The sequence below is a fragment of the Sebastes fasciatus genome, chromosome 2 (assembly GCF_043250625.1).
Source record: "Sebastes fasciatus isolate fSebFas1 chromosome 2, fSebFas1.pri, whole genome shotgun sequence".
Lineage (NCBI taxonomy): Eukaryota > Metazoa > Chordata > Actinopteri > Perciformes > Sebastidae > Sebastes > Sebastes fasciatus.
Window position 1 is genome coordinate 26,671,951 of NC_133796.1, and position 15,950 is coordinate 26,687,900.

The 15,950-nt window shown below is 38.9% G+C and overlaps 2 protein-coding genes across 2 annotated transcripts in view; one reads left to right on the top strand and one right to left on the bottom strand.

Annotated features, from left to right (window-relative positions):
* Positions 1-11,460, bottom strand: part of tjp1a (tight junction protein 1a) — a 164,441-nt gene extending 152,981 nt beyond the window's left edge. The window contains exons 1-2 of the mRNA XM_074616232.1: positions 11,330-11,460; positions 10,236-10,355 (exon numbers count right to left, since the gene is read on the bottom strand). Coding sequence (XP_074472333.1) covers positions 10,236-10,270 — 35 coding nt within the window. The 5' untranslated portion in view covers positions 10,271-10,355; positions 11,330-11,460. The remainder of the gene's footprint in view (positions 1-10,235; positions 10,356-11,329) is intronic.
* terb2 (telomere repeat binding bouquet formation protein 2) lies at positions 11,415-15,193 on the top strand. Its single transcript, XM_074616411.1, has 7 exons — positions 11,415-11,556; positions 12,244-12,325; positions 12,936-13,075; positions 14,354-14,415; positions 14,498-14,559; positions 14,646-14,725; positions 14,929-15,193. Exons 1-7 carry the CDS (start codon positions 11,493-11,495, stop codon positions 15,033-15,035), a joined length of 597 nt encoding a protein of 198 aa, XP_074472512.1. The 5' UTR covers positions 11,415-11,492; the 3' UTR covers positions 15,036-15,193.
* Positions 15,194-15,950: the final 757 nt, after the last annotated feature.

A 15,950-nucleotide genomic window follows, 5' to 3' on the forward strand; every position in this document is an offset into this window, starting at 1 on the left:
CCCTGGAGACCAAAGCTACAGTCTCCCCCGCGTCCTCTGACCGCGGCCAACACTGTTTTGCAAGACGGGCTTCACTAGATATAACTTGGTTTTGGTGCTTCCGTGTAGTTTGTGTTGGAGTCTTATCTGAGCAGCGTAGCCACATGCGAGCGCACATTGGAACACTGACCCGGATTGATTTATACGTTTAAAAAGTTACAAACAGTCCCTTTAACAATGCAGGTTTTAAAGTGTTTTGCAAATGTTTTATGAGGAGGGATGCATATATCATGTTTTTTAGACCTAAAGGATACACACTTTTTTGAGAAGCACTGAATGTAAACATAACTTTTGTTTGTTGACAAGACAACTCCACAGGGCACCTTTAAGTAAAGGATATAAATGATTCTTCCATCGCTATCCACCGGGGGGAAAAACATAGAAAGTTGGATGAAATGTAGCTTCATAAACTCAAAGTTAGAGAAGAGAGTTGGAGAAGATGATGGGAGGAAAGGGAAAAAAGAAAGTCAGGTCATTAATCTAGATGGCTGGTGCTCAGCGGGGTGTTAACCCCAGGGAGCCGCCATTTCTTGTGATGCCATCCTCCAAACTCCAAAAGATGACTCACTGTGTGGACCCAAGCAACTAAGAGGGCAAATAACATTCACACATGGTCTGGCATAGCAGCACGACAGTCCTTGGTGAGACACAAACTTAGCTAACGTCAGTCAAAACTTTGATTCTGTTGGCAGTTTCTGTCTCGCAGGTGTCCTCTGTTCAAATACATCTTTCACTCCGTGTGTTGCCTTACCGATACCTCTGTGCAGCCTTGCGTATGTATAAACCCGTGCATGCATGTGCACGTGATGCATGTATGAGTCTACACAGTATATGCTTGCCTAAGAGTGAGTGTGTTACCCTAAAGGTAAGCCTGTGGAGCCTGCGACGTTTCATCTCACCCTACTGTCAGGCACTGCTCAGCTGTTTCCCTACATGGCTTCTTAACGGTCTGGGGAGCAATGTACCCTCCTGTCCCTCCTCAGCACACCAACACACCCCGGTGACCCGACCGGGGTTAAAGGTCAGCACAGAGCCTACAGCTAGCACCAGAGCGGTCACTCTGGAAAACTTTCCTTGTCTCCTCTGCTTCACTTTCACTGAGATGCAAGCGTGAGTTCACAGAGCTGTGAAAACATATTTGCCTGTGATATTTTGCATTTTTATACATTTCTCATTTTATTTGGTTTTAGCTCTTTGTGTGATTAAGTAGGTGAGGTAAGGATTGGATGGATGTATAGTTTTGCTAAAATGTCCTGTCGACATTCTTTTATTTCTCCAGTAAGATGAATAAGATGCATCTGTGCATATGGAGGATCACTGTGTTAATAGTTAAATACCACAGCGACAGTTTATGTGTACTGGGACTTTTAAACTGAAATTATTACAATGCAGCATTTTGGGCTTCAAGTGACGTGTTAAGTCCTCTATTGTACGTTGCAATACTTCTATTTTAAAAGGTGCTCTGTAAAGTCAAAATGAGTTGGTATTTGAAAGCAGCTTCAAATTCAAAGTCAAGTGTATGTGCCTTGGAGAGACTGCTTTAAGAGCTATGGCCTAAATATGGATCACACTTTCTCTGCAGGTCTGACAGACAGAGAAAACACCTCTCTGTGGCTAACAATGTGCGGCAGCTGCCTTCCTACATCTTACTTTCTGTTTAAACACAACATAAAGAGGGCAACATTATATTAATTATCACATTATTTTTTTTTATAGCTGGCTTATTTGGTTGAGTGTAAATCAGCTCAAACCTGGCTATAAAACACAACAGTGACAAGCAACAAATAAGCAGGTGGATTTTTTTAAAGTTGTGATTCTGTCAATAGTCAAATACTGAATTTATCCGTAATGTCAAACACAGATTATGGGGTAAAGTAAAACAAAAAACATCAATCTCTGACGGGAACCAACTTCGGATGGGCGATATGAATGAAATCCTATATAACAGTATATGTAATTTTATGTCACAATACTACTATACTGTACGGTACATTGTGAACTATTTTGCACAAAATCAATTGAGAAACTGTTTACGGGTGAAATAATCAAACAGGAATACCTGTTTTTTGGCTGATCCAGCAAATTACAGTAACTACCTGCAAAATCATGTACTGCATCACATAGATGCAAAAATCATAACAAGTGTTAAATGCTCTGCTAGCGACTCTGTGAGGCTGTACTCAGGCACAACTATGCTTTGAGCTAAGTGGGTGGAGCTAAGTACAACTGAACGCTGAATAAGACATTTTTAGGCAACCAAAAATGTTACAATTAACTTTCATGAACTGAAAACACACTGTGAAAGGGTTAAAGTTGTAAGATGAAAACACGGACAACTCCCAGACCGGACAACGCCGTGGTAGCGACCTGTCAATCATAAGGTAGCCACTCCCTAAAGCATCCCCTGCTTTATGGTCTATTTGACTCTAAATGGGACCATAATTTACTAAATGAACATCATGCTGTATTGAAGAAGACTTGAAACTAGCAATTGAGACCATAAACTCATGTTTACAATGTTTACTGAGGTAATACATCAAGTGAGAAGTAGGGTCATTTTCTCACAGACTTCTATACAATCAGACTTCTTTTTGCAACTTTTTGCAACCCCTGCTGGCTGTTAGAAAGAATGCAAGTTTAAGGCACTTTAAGGCATGAATGTCTGTGCCAAATATTATGGCAATAGTTATTGAAACATCTATCTATAAAGCAAGGAATCACTGTCTGTCTGTCTGTATGTCATTCACATATCTCGAGAACCACTCATCCGATCAACTTCACACTTGGCGGGTGTATTGCTGGGGACCCATGGGAGTGTTTTGTCAAATTTGGTGCAATTTGGACATGAGACACAATCAATAGTATAGTATTACTAGTATTACTCAATACCACAAATGTCAACCTACAGATGGCGGTAGAGACAAACTAAGGGGATCACCAAAATCATTAAGGTTCATCATCTGGGCGCCATGAATGTTTGTACAGCAACGGTTATTGAGATATTTCAGTATGGACCAAAGTGGTACACTGAGCAACCTGACTGACATCCATACAGCCACTAGCTAAAAATCTATATTTCCCACAATGACCTACTTTACCCAGAGACGTTAAGAGGATAGTTACCATGGAATGAGGATAGTTATGGTGAAATCTCTGACGAGAAGCACATTAAATCGGTATGTATCGTCATATCGCCCCTGGTCCAAGCCTCCAACTGTCAGATGCTGTCCTCATTTGTGCAATTACTGACATTAATCACAGGATATATTTTCCAGTTCCTGAGTGCACTTAATGACGCTGTGTGAGAATGAAGACACTCCATATTTTCAGTTTAGCGATGGACACTCTAGGCTACCAATCCATGTTACCGGTTAGAGACACTAGTGAGTGAAAGAGACACTACATCAAAGATGAGGCTGAGAATAAAACCCCGTCCTGCGGTGGCCTTAATCCTTCAACACCTGCGATTTGAAGCACACTCCTTTGATGTTGTTGGTTCAGCTGGAGAGAAAGAGATTTGATATGGAGACAGAGAGAGAGAGACAGAGATAATGGACTGCTCATTTAACACTGAACTAAAGTGAATGCAAGTTAAGGTGACAGATTGGTGCAGATAGCAGCTCTTCTATAACTCTTCAATGATATAACTCCAGTAAGGTTTACTGCTCCATCTCACTGACAAAGTACTGTACTGTATGAGAATGCTGACTGGCTGTCTGCTTACGTCTGGAAGCAGTAAATAATATACATTACAGTACAGTCCACAGTACTGGATCATCCCCCACAACACACAAACGTCTTCACAGTCCTCACATAGTTGGGAAATCATTAAAAATTTTGTTTTCTGCTTGTGTGCTATTGTTTCTGTGTCATGTTTAATCATGCTGCTCATTATTTATGCTTTCTGGTGAACGTGTTTCATTAAAGATTACATACATGTAGACGAGTCAGCTTGAATTCCCCTGGGTATGTAGCCTCCACTTAACCAAAACCGTCCAATTAAAACATATGTAGCACAGCTCCTCTTACTACATCTCTCCATCTGAAGCACAGTCACTGGATGGGGAGCAGAAAATACCAAGCGAGTCCGAGACAAACCGAAACCAGGCCAAACTGAAGCTACAGGGAGACCCAAACAGCATCTCTGTATATCGGATTACAGTTGAGTCGCATTAGTTAGAAAAGTCAAAACAGAGACAAATCTTCGTAAGGACATTATGGTTTTATATGTCATATTGTACTACTACAGCAACATACCAGAGCTGAAATGATTAGCCGATTAATCGATTAGTCAATTAAAGGAACAGTGTGTAGCATTTCGGGGGATCTATTAGCAGTAATGGAATATAATATAAATAACTATGTTTTCATTAGTGTAAAATCACCTGAAATTAAGAATTGTTGTGTTTTTAGCTTAGAATGAGCCCTTCATATCTACACAGGGAGTAGGTCCTCTTCATGGAGTCCACAATTTTTCTACAGTAGCCCAGAACGGACAAACCAAACACTGGCTCTAGAGAGAGCCTTTCACGTTTTTACATTACCTGAAGGCCACCGTAGTTCTTCATCACACGTGTGAAAGTGCGGTAAGGTGAGCCGTGAGTGCTGCCGTCTGATTTCCGTTGCACCTAAAGTAGTGTTATTATGGTCAGGATGGCCTCTGAGCGATGGGAACGGCATTACCACAGTTTTGTACTCGGCGGTGCATGTTACCGCAGTCTTGGAAAGGGAGGAGTGAGCGGATGGGTACTCATTTGGTTGCAATCTGCAACCACACCACTAGATGCCACCAAATCCTACACACTGTACCTTTAAAAGAAAATGAATCAGAAAAAATTGTTGAGGTAATTTTTTAAGCATAAATGCCATAAATGTTCTGGTTTAAACCTCTAAAATGTGAATATTTTAATGAAAAATGTAATTAACTTGCGAGTTTTCTTAGTCTTATATGGTATTAAATTAAATACATTTAGGTTATGGATTGTTGGTTGGACAAAACTAGTGATACAAAAATGCCACTTTGTGCCCTGGGAAAATGGGATGGGTATTGTTCACTATTTTCTGACATTTTATAGACCAAATGATCAATCAGTTCACCTAAAAAATGATAGTCAGATGAATAAACTGTTAGCTGCAGCCCTGAAACACACGACCACCAACAGCGATAATACAACAACAATGGCAATACAATAATCTGGGCTACCACACAATGGAACAATATCATAAGGGACAGAGGGGAGATGGATGAGCCCGGGGCAGCCAGCTCTGCCACCGCAGGCCATTTACTCTGTCCAGCAGAAGGGAAGCTGAAAGGACAAAATCAGCACAACAGAAAACAAAGGGGAGGAAGAGGACACATCCTGTCATTTTTACATAATTCAGATTATCCGAATTATTCCTGGACATCAGAGGACACACAAACACACAATAGGCCAGAGTCAAAGAAAAGAGCAAGAGACAATGTAAAATGTAACAGTTGGAGCATGAATACACTACGGTAATACATCCCCAGTTGCAACATGATACATTAAATGCTAACAATTATTTTCTTTATCATAATCTGATGTTTTTTTTTAATTGATTAATTATTTTGTATCTAAAACTTCAGGAAAAATGTGTAAAAAAAATCGGTTTCACAGAGCCTAAGGTGACGACCAGCAATCCACAACCCTAAGGTATTTATTATTTCATAAGACAAGGACGTCAGTGGTCAAATAATTCTCTGTTGATCTATTAATCAACATGTTGTTTCAGTGCTCCACTTAAAGGTCCCATATTGTAAAAAGTGAGATTTTCATTGTCCTTTTTATTATAAAGCAGGTTTAAGTGCTGTATAAATACTGTGAAAGTATTGAAACACTCAATCCACAGAGAAATACACACAGCCAGTATTCAGAAACTCTGCATTTGAAACAAACCGTCAGGATTTCTGCCCATTTGTGATGTCACAAATCTACAATATTTAGACCATTACACAGATTTAAACGTAAACATTCATATGTGTCCCAGTTTATTTCCTGTTGCAGTGAATGTGAATGTCATCAGCTGACAGGAAGTACACATGGACCCAAGCTGTTGCCTAGCAACGCAATTCTGTTGCAATTCCGTCAAAATGCGCTAAAACGGAGGGTTGCAGACACAAGCTGACAGGATTTCTGTAATTGTGTGATGTCACAAATCTACAATATTTAGACCATTACACAGTTTTAAATGTAAACCTTGTAAATATGTGTACTATCGTTCTTTTGTGTGAATAAACAGTAGTATCTTTTCGGACGCACTAAGCAGTATTTTACATTGTCATTTCCTGAGAGCCTCCTTGACGGTTGGAGACGTGTAACCATGGTAACCCGTGCCAACCTCATGTGACCAAAACGACGGTTTGTGAGAATCAAAGTCTGAATTAATTTAAAATGTATATTAGGCCTAGCAAAGTGAAATCTTAATATTTTCAGTTAAATTGAAGCATTATTGTTTTACAGAGCTGTCCCTCAACGCCTGTTATGAATGTTGTTGTCGCTACCATATTGCATCGTGGGTTATTTATGTCTATCTTTACTGTACACAAACACACCTGTATTTACCCTCTATCTGAAACACTCACGTTCTAGCTGACCCGAATGCTTCGAAACTTCGGCAAACTTCGGCATATTCAGGCAGATAGTTTGAGGAAAATAAAGTATTTTTGGAACATTAAAGCATGTAAACATGTTCTAGTGGAAAATGATCATAATATGGGACCTTTAATTGGGGCTGCAACAATCAATTCTTTTCATTATCGATTAATCTGATGACTAAAAAATGTCAGAAAAAATAAATAAAAAAATGCACATCATAATTTCCCAGTGAGTAAAAGAGTCCAATGTGACATGATGATATAAAACAGAGAAAAGCATCAAATTGAGAAGCTAGTTCTTGAGAATGTTTGGTATTTTTGCTTAATAAATGATTTAAACCAATATTGTTTTGGATTAATTGTATGTCAATCATCTAATCAATTAATCAACTAGTTGTTTACATTTAATATTTTAGAGTATTTTATTTATCCTTAGAAGAGATATATTCTAATATATTGGTAATTGGAGTGGTTTCCACGCACACTAAAATCCATACTCCAGTAATATTATACATTTTTTTTGTGCAAGGAAAATAAAAAGGTAACTAACTCATATTTTGTCATATTATTATAAAGGTGTTTTGAATGCTACGGTCAATTAACAACATATTATAGATGATTAATTTCGTCTCCTGTCCTTCTGCTCATGTTAAACCTCCGTGCATGTACCACCAACAACCAGCCACCTCTCTTCAGTGCTTTGTTCGGAGCAGAGCATGTTGGGGGGTTGGGTATAAGAAACAGGGTGTGGCTTTGCTGTTGTCATGGCAACAGAGTGAACCCCTCTCAACCAGTCACTGTATGTAGTGGAGGAACTCACGTCTCCATCCAATGACAGTATATGTGCAGGGAAAGATGACCAAAATATTACAAACATGCATCCAGTTTAACCTACATGGAGTCTCTGCCTGCATGATGTGTGCGTGCATGTCACCCCCTGTCACACTAACAGGCAGTAGGTGTGCTCAGTGGTTATAATAGCCGGAGATACATCCTATACCATTCCCTTTAGTGACAGAGTAATAGGCTCTCTGGTTTCTCAGAGTTCAAATAAGCATAGCCAATCAGTTATACCTGCAATCCTGCTGTATAGCAATATCTTCCTTAATAGGCCGGCGCTGTTATAAAACACAAGGTTACACGACATTATTGGGTTTCGTAAACGGGATCTGTGTGTGTGTCTGTGTGGCAGCAATGAGCGCCTGACCTGCACACAACCTCACTGAGGGTATTATAGAACATATAGAACATAAAGCAGAGGTGCTGATGTCTACATACTGCCAAAACCTGCTGTCCAATATGTGAGTGAATCTACAAGCCAGTACACAGAGCTGTCGACAAGTGAGATTTGACAACATAACAGCTGAAATGAAATGTTTTATCAGCATTGTATCTGTGGGAGACTGAATTTACCTCCAACAAACAGCACCGCATTGGAATATTGCTTATTACTAATACTAAAAATACAATCCAATTCCCTTCACCAGGTGTGGATAAATTAAAGGCTAGGGCACATCACCGCACATGTGCAATTCCATCAACTGAAAGCTGCACCATTATTCAGTCAGCAGCTCAATATCACAGTCAACAGCTTTGATTTCCAAAGGTAGTTACATTTAGAAGATATGGTAATACACTCCCTGTAGAGGCTCAAATTACTCAATGGCAGTTGCATTAATGAAATGAAAACAGCTTGGTCAATACAGGATTTTACTTTAAATATATTGTGAGATTGGACTGTTAAAAGCCGTATAAAATGGACCATGACTTGGTGATCGACTGTATATGTTACAAAATATTACCATCTGGTGGTGAAATGTAGTACTGCAATACACTGCTGCTGGGTGGCAAAGGAAAATCCTCAATAAATAAATGGAGAAACGGAACTGATGCTTCCACACATGATTATAAATGTTTTGATTAGAGTAAATGATGTGATTCATTTGCTATGTCCTTCACAGTCACCAGATCTCAACTTAAATGAATACCTATGGGAGATTTTGGACCAACGTGACCAACGACTGCATCATCAAAGCACTAAATGAGAGGTTGTCTTTTGGACTATGGTGTTCAACGATATTTCCATGATAATCCCACACGTTTGTCTATATGTTGTCAATTTCCCAACCAGTAAGATGCCACGGTATTAATATTATGTTACCCTCTCAATAATAAAACTGCTCACAGCAGAGACTAAATCCATATCTCTGAAATGTAAAAATCAATTGCTGTAAATGGGGAACAAAAAAGGGCTCACAATGGATCCCTGAGGGACGCCCTTTGTAACATCATCAATGTAACAACAGGACAGGCACACAATACAATGTGCAGTCAGGAGGAGGAACAATAGGTTATAGGGAATGGGAGTCGGGAGCATTCTGGGGCGCGCCGTCATTTTTGTCATCATCTGTCACCGGTCTATTCATCTGTCGTCTGTCAATCGTTCATCATCAGAAAAGTATAAAGAACGTGCGAAAGGCAAATGCCCATATAAAGAGAAGCTGGAAGAGGCAAAGGGGCCATATATTACAAAATTTAAGTTAGTTTACGATATCAATCCATACGAATTTAATTAAAGGGACTGTTTGTAACTTCTTACACGTATAAATCAATCCAGGTCGGTGTCACATGCGCGCTCACGTGTGGCTATGCTGTTCAGACTCAGACTCCAACACAAACTACACGGAAGCACCAAAACCACAAAGTTATATCTTCTTGAAGCCCGTCTTGCAAAACAGTGTTGGCCGCGGTCGGAGGACGCGGGGGAGACCGTAGCTTTGGTCTCCAGGGCCGGAGTCTCTGCTGTACTCTGCTCCTCTGCTCCTCTGCCTGCCTGCCTGCCTGACTGCCTTCACTCACACGCCGCGCTCGTTCTCGCTATTTCACTCCACTCAAGTGCATGCGCGCACACTACACACTGTAGAAGAGTTAGTTAAGTTCTGAGAATATCTAGTGAATGTACAGTGGACGTTTGTGCAGAAATAAATGCTGCAGCTCCTCCAGACCAACAGAGGTTTCCTGTGTCTTGTGAAGTGACGGGGCTCCGCAGCGAGAAACGTTATCGTCTCCGACCAAAACTCCGGTGTCTCCCCTGTTTCCTCCGGCTGCGGTCGGGAGGCTGAAGCAGGAAAAGCCAACACTAGGATCAGCAGTGATTCATGGAGAGACCTCCGTCTGGTCAGCTAACATTACTGACAAGCAGATGAAATATAGAGTGATATTGTGCTTTTAGCTGACGTGTGTCGCCTCACTGTTTTGAGCGATGCTCGTGTGAAACCGACGCTGACTTTCGTTGACTTAACAGATTTCTGATTCTTACAAACAGTCCCTTTAAAGTTAATGTAACTTATACAAAACATACTGACACACATCTAACAGCCTGTAAAGTTAGCATTATGTTATGTGTATGTCAGTTATAGATTATAAGTGTCATCAAGTCACCAGGTGGAGGCGGTAAAGAAGGAAAATCTAAATGTGGATCACAGTTAGCTAATCTATCTCTGTCTAAAGCTGTTAAACACTAGGAGTTCCTTGTATGGCATTTGAGAAGAAAACATACCTTACATGCGATAATAAATACCTTGGCTTGTGGACACACAGTTCATTCAGAAACATGTGTGTGTGACATTTCAGCAGTATGGCTGCTCACACAATCCTCTGCTGTCTGCTGTCAGTTGGATCCTCTCTCCATCCACAGGGTCTGTGAACGTCACATTAAATAAACATATTATTATATATATTCTGGCAGTCGATATTTAAAACCTTTTCAGATGTTTTGGAAGTATCCGTAGAACCTTCTGCTATTACTGCAGTATCTGGAGTAGCACCACAAGACATACATCTTAGTCGCCAGGCAAAGAATATGATACCTTTTGCATCTCTCTTAGCTAGACGACTCATACTTCTTGGAAGGAGAAGTATCCTCCAACCTTTAGGATGTGGTTTAAAGATCTCATACATCATTTGGTATTGGAGAAGATTCTCTATAGGCTACTACAAGAGGGTGTGCTCAGAAATGTTATGCTATATGGAGACCTTTTTTAATCTATATAGAAAAAATGGATACAACTGACATTGAAGTTTTAAACTGCTGACCCCATATTACATATAATCCACAACTTAAACTTAGTTTTTTTTTTTTTTTAAATTATTATTTATTATTATTTTTAATTCACTTATTTTTGTGTTTTTGGTCCTTCCTTTTTTGTATTATGTTTTGTTTATGTTTATATCGGATTGAATTCATTTATATGTATAAATTTAATTGTTTATGAAATTCATTCTGCTTATGTAATGGTTTAGTAATATTGCTATAGGGATGGGGGGTATAATTTGTTTATACAATTATTTCTGTGATTTATTGGATTTTGTACAGAATACCAATAAAAAGACTTTGAACTAAACATATTGAAGAAACACTGAATACTTTTTCACTCATAACTAATTAGCTATTGGTGGTAATAATGTAGACAATTGAGCAGGATACATACATACCCACTTTGACTTTAAACGACACCCAAGGAATAACAGAGTGACTCACTTTAACTATCATCACCTCACCATCCTCAACAGTAAACAAATACAGGATATGTATGGCTGTGCCTGTTTTATAAAACATATACAAACTAAACATTAAACAATAGGTACAACACAGCCATAAAGTCCACCTCCTACCTGGTTGTTGTTGTTGGTTAGTAGTCAGTTTCTCTAAATGACCACATTTCCGACAGTTTTCGACAGCATGTGAATGCGACACAAACAGATATAAAGCTAGCAGGCTAGCTGGAGAGCTAACAGCTTACAAACTAACTACTTTTCACAAGAGAAGACTGTAGAGATGTTTAGGAACAAGTCTGCCTGGTTTTCCAGCAGTGTGCCACAGGCATGCAACAACTTTTGGAGTAAGTAACCTATTATATCAGGTCAATGTTTAACTGTAGTTAGCAATCTAAGTTAGCTGGCTGCTAGGTGACACAATCTCTCAGGTAGAAACAAACACTTGTGTTACCTGTAGAAGAATAAACATAAACCTGCTTTAGTTCACATTGGACCTACATTGACATTTAAAAACACACTCTTTGTTTTGGTATTTAGCTTTTTGGTCATAATGTGTATGTATCCTGTACATCTCCTTGGAGAAAATAGTGTCATCACCATAGAAGCTGTCAGTGCATGTCAAGAGACAACAACAACAACAACAACAACACATAATAGATGTAACTCACACTCTGCCTTTTATTTACCCCTCTACTTCATGTTTGTTTTTTTGTTTTTTTTTTACATTTATCCTTTGATATTGCAATATATTGTTATTAATAGTTTTTTATTTGTTTTATTGACACAACAAATATTAATTACTTCTTTATTGTTTTCTTCCATTTACATGCATTTTCTTTTTAAATATCTATATATTGTAATTTGCTTAATGAATTGTATATATGTATGTATATATATATATATATATATGTTTTTGTTTTTATTTTGTTCTTTTTTATTTTTATTTATTATTGAATTGACGCTTTGGCAATATTGTTCACCTGACAGTCATACCAATAAAGCAAATTGAATTGAATTGAATTGAATTGTAGCATCGGAGGGTGGGACCGTTGCTGGTTGGAGAACAGCAGATTACCTCTTCAGTGAGGATGCTACCTGTGAAGATACTCTGAGGTGAGCGTGATGAAGAACTGGAAAGCTGAACATTTATCATCTATCAGATCATTTGTTGTAATCCCCCTACAAGCTGTGATGTAAAGGTCCCATATTCTGCTCATTTTCAGGTTCATACTTGTATTTTGTGTTTCTATTAGAACATGTTTACATGCTGTAATGTTCAAAAACACTTTATGTTCCTCATACTGTCAGCCTGAATATGCCTGTATTTACCCTCTCTGTCTGAAACGCTCCGTTTTAGCGCATTTTGTCGGAATTGCAACAGAATTGCGTTGCTAGGCAACAGCTTGGGTCCATGTGTACTTCCTGTCAGCTGATGACATTCACATTCACTGCAACAGGAAATAAACTGGGACACATTTAGAATGTTTACGTTTAAATCTGTGTAAAGAGTCTAAATATTGGGTATTTGTGACATCACAAATGGGCAGAAATCCTGACGGCTTGTTTCATATGCAGAGTTTCTGAATACGGGCTGTGTGTATTTCCCTGTGGATTGAGTGTTTGGATACTTTCACAGTATTTATATAGGACTTAAGCCTGCTTTATAATAAAAAACATGAGAATCTTTTTTATAATATGGGACCTTTTAAATTCTGTTTTTCAGGATATTTGAGAGCAAAGATTATCTTTGTAACAAGGTGGCGGTTTTTCACAGCTTGTTTCTGTCCGCCTGTGAGAAGCGACAGAGTGTGAAGTCTGTGTGCATCGGTCATTATGTGCTTCCTCCAGCCTCAGTACAGGATGGTGAGGACTAATGTGTTTATTGATTTGTTGTAAATCATACTAAATCATTGGTTTCCCAACCTTGGAGTCAAGGCCCGCAATGAGGTCCCGAGAGAAGTCTGAGGGGTTGCAAGATGATTAACAAGATAGGGAAATTTCTGCTACACAAACTATTTTTTTCTTTTATCTTTCTTTTTTATTGTTAAAGGGGCTCTATGTAAGAATCAGAAATTGCTTGTTAACAGTAAAACATGTGGCCGTTAATTCAACGACAGTCAGCGTCCTGTTGCTCGCGCTTGTGCTCGCACTACGTAGATGCGAGCGGTCATCGGTCAAAACAGTGAGGCGACACACTCGAGACTGAACGTGATTGACATCTAAAACCACAATATCACTATTTGTTACATGGTTGTGTTGAATGCTCGATTCTGATTGGTCAATCCCGGCGTTCTGCGGTCTGTAATTTCTATATAACAGACTGTTGCTATGTATAGCAGACCGTTGCTATGGGTGCAGTTCTTATGTAGGACTTCGGCGGACCGTTTTTCTGTCAAATTATTGATTTCTTAAGTAAGTAGCTGTGTAATAAGCGGCTACATACCGCTTCGCGTCGGGATGTGGCATTGCCCTGTAGGGGATTCTTTCACAACAATGACCCGCTAGCTGTACATTATCCCTTACATATTTCACATGCTTGGCAGTAATGTCAGCTTACCTGTCCAATAGGAATTTTGCCAGCTAGCGGTCCGTTTTGATACCCAAAACCGAACGAAGGTCGATGTTGATCCTAGTTTTCCTCCCGACATCGGTCACATTCCTGTTTTGCAAGACGGGCTTTTTGTTTTTTTGTGCTTTCGTGGAGTTTGTGTTGGAGTCTGAGTTGTGGTGGGGTCTGGTCGTTTGTTGGTGTTAGCAGTTAAGCGTAAAGGCACTCACTCACGAGCATGACGTCAGTCATACAGCAGTCTACAGGCTGATAGAGGAAACCCAGAAAGTCACAGAAGGTCTTATTTTTTAGGTTAGGTTACAACCTGTTCACACATTGGCAATTAAAAAAACAATTAAAAAAGGTTTATACGTGTAAAAACTTACATACAGTCCCTTTAAATAGTGGATAAAGACTATTCAAAGGGACCAGTCACTCTGGTTGAACTTCTTGCAACTCACAGATATAATCAACTTGTGATAAAGGGGTCATTGCCAAAACAGTTGGGATCCACTCTAATGATTGATTCATGTCAAAGTAAACCAATTTTATGAATCACAACTAATACAATGTTCCTCTTATTATTATTTTAGAGGTGAGACACGTGGTTGGGAGGTTGATTTGGGAGTGTGAAGATGAGCAGTCCGTGGCACAAGTAAGTACACCAGGAACATTTATTTACAAATGCAGATCATGTAGCCTGTATTAATTTAGTTGAACTTCCTTCTGTTTTACAGGGTTTCCATAAGAGTTTCAGTTGCCAGTCAGAAGACGAGTACAGTGACGTCTGCAAAAGCGAGTAAGTTTCCACTGTAAATATTTAAAATTCGATCTCAATAAATTGTAAACTGTCCAGTAAATAAGTCTCTGTTACTCTTTTGGCAGTTCTGAACCATCTGACACAGACTCATCAGAAAGTGAAGCCACTCTGCGTGCTCATTATCCAGTTAGTAACACGCTCACAGGTGAAACATTTGTTATCATTTACTGTATGTTCTTTGAGAAAATGTCTGTACTGTTTCTAATAAGATAATAATAGATAACTGACCTGTAATGAAGTTTGGTGCAATCGATAATGAGGCAATCTTCAACATCTTTTGGAAGAAGTTTCCTCTGAGTTGTTGAGTGTGTTAACATTAAACCCTTTTTTTTCTGTTATTCACATCAGGGTACGTCAGCATGGACAACCTGCAGAAATATTCAGGTGAAGTGTGTGATATCCGTGCCGAATGTTTCCGATGCTCCGTCTGTAAAGCCCACTGCTGCCTCACATAAACAAACAAGAGGAAAGCATGTTGAAGAAGAACATGTAGCTGTAGATAATGTACTGTCAGATTAGTTATTATGTTTCATATTGCGGTATGTGTACGGTAATTGTGTACGCAGTATAGATGTATAAACTGACATAAAATAAAGCAATGTAACATGGCTAATGCTGATCTCATTTTTGGTAATTTTCTCCACATTATTTTGTATCTGCTAATTGGTTTATCCCTCTAACAGTCCATTTGGTCTGAAAAAGGCAAATGGTACAAATGGGTCCACATTTGCAATCCCATAATTTCTTACATCTACATCAGGGGTGTCAAACTCATTTTAGCTCAGGGGCCACATGGAGAAAAATCTATTCTCAAGTGGGCCGGACCGGTAAAATCATGGCATAATAACTTAAAAATAACGACAACTTCAGATTGTTTTCTTTGTTTTACTTTGGTCCAAAATAGTACAAGCACATTCTGAAAATGTACACATCACAAATAATCCTCTTGACAAAACACTTCAAGTTAGTTGAAAATTCTGAGGAAAAAATTGGTGCAATTTCAAGAACACAATGCCTCAGTGATTGGAACTTAAACTTCGTCTCAGTGTATCTACAAAGCCATTAAACTTTAAGTCACAGCCTATCTGGGATTGAACAAAATACGAAATAAATAATAAATAAATAAAACAACTCTTCTAGGTATCAAATACCTCATTTGTCATTTCCACATATTAATCCTGTGCTAACTCAACAAACCATACAAACTGAGGTAGAAACTATTCAAGAGGGTTGAGTTACTCCCTGCCTTGTAGGCTAAACTATTTATTGATAGAAAAATAAAAGCTGTGCAATGCATGAACAATTTCAACAAACCAAACTTATGAATTGAAGTGACTGACATTATTACAGTAAATCACACACTGTTCACT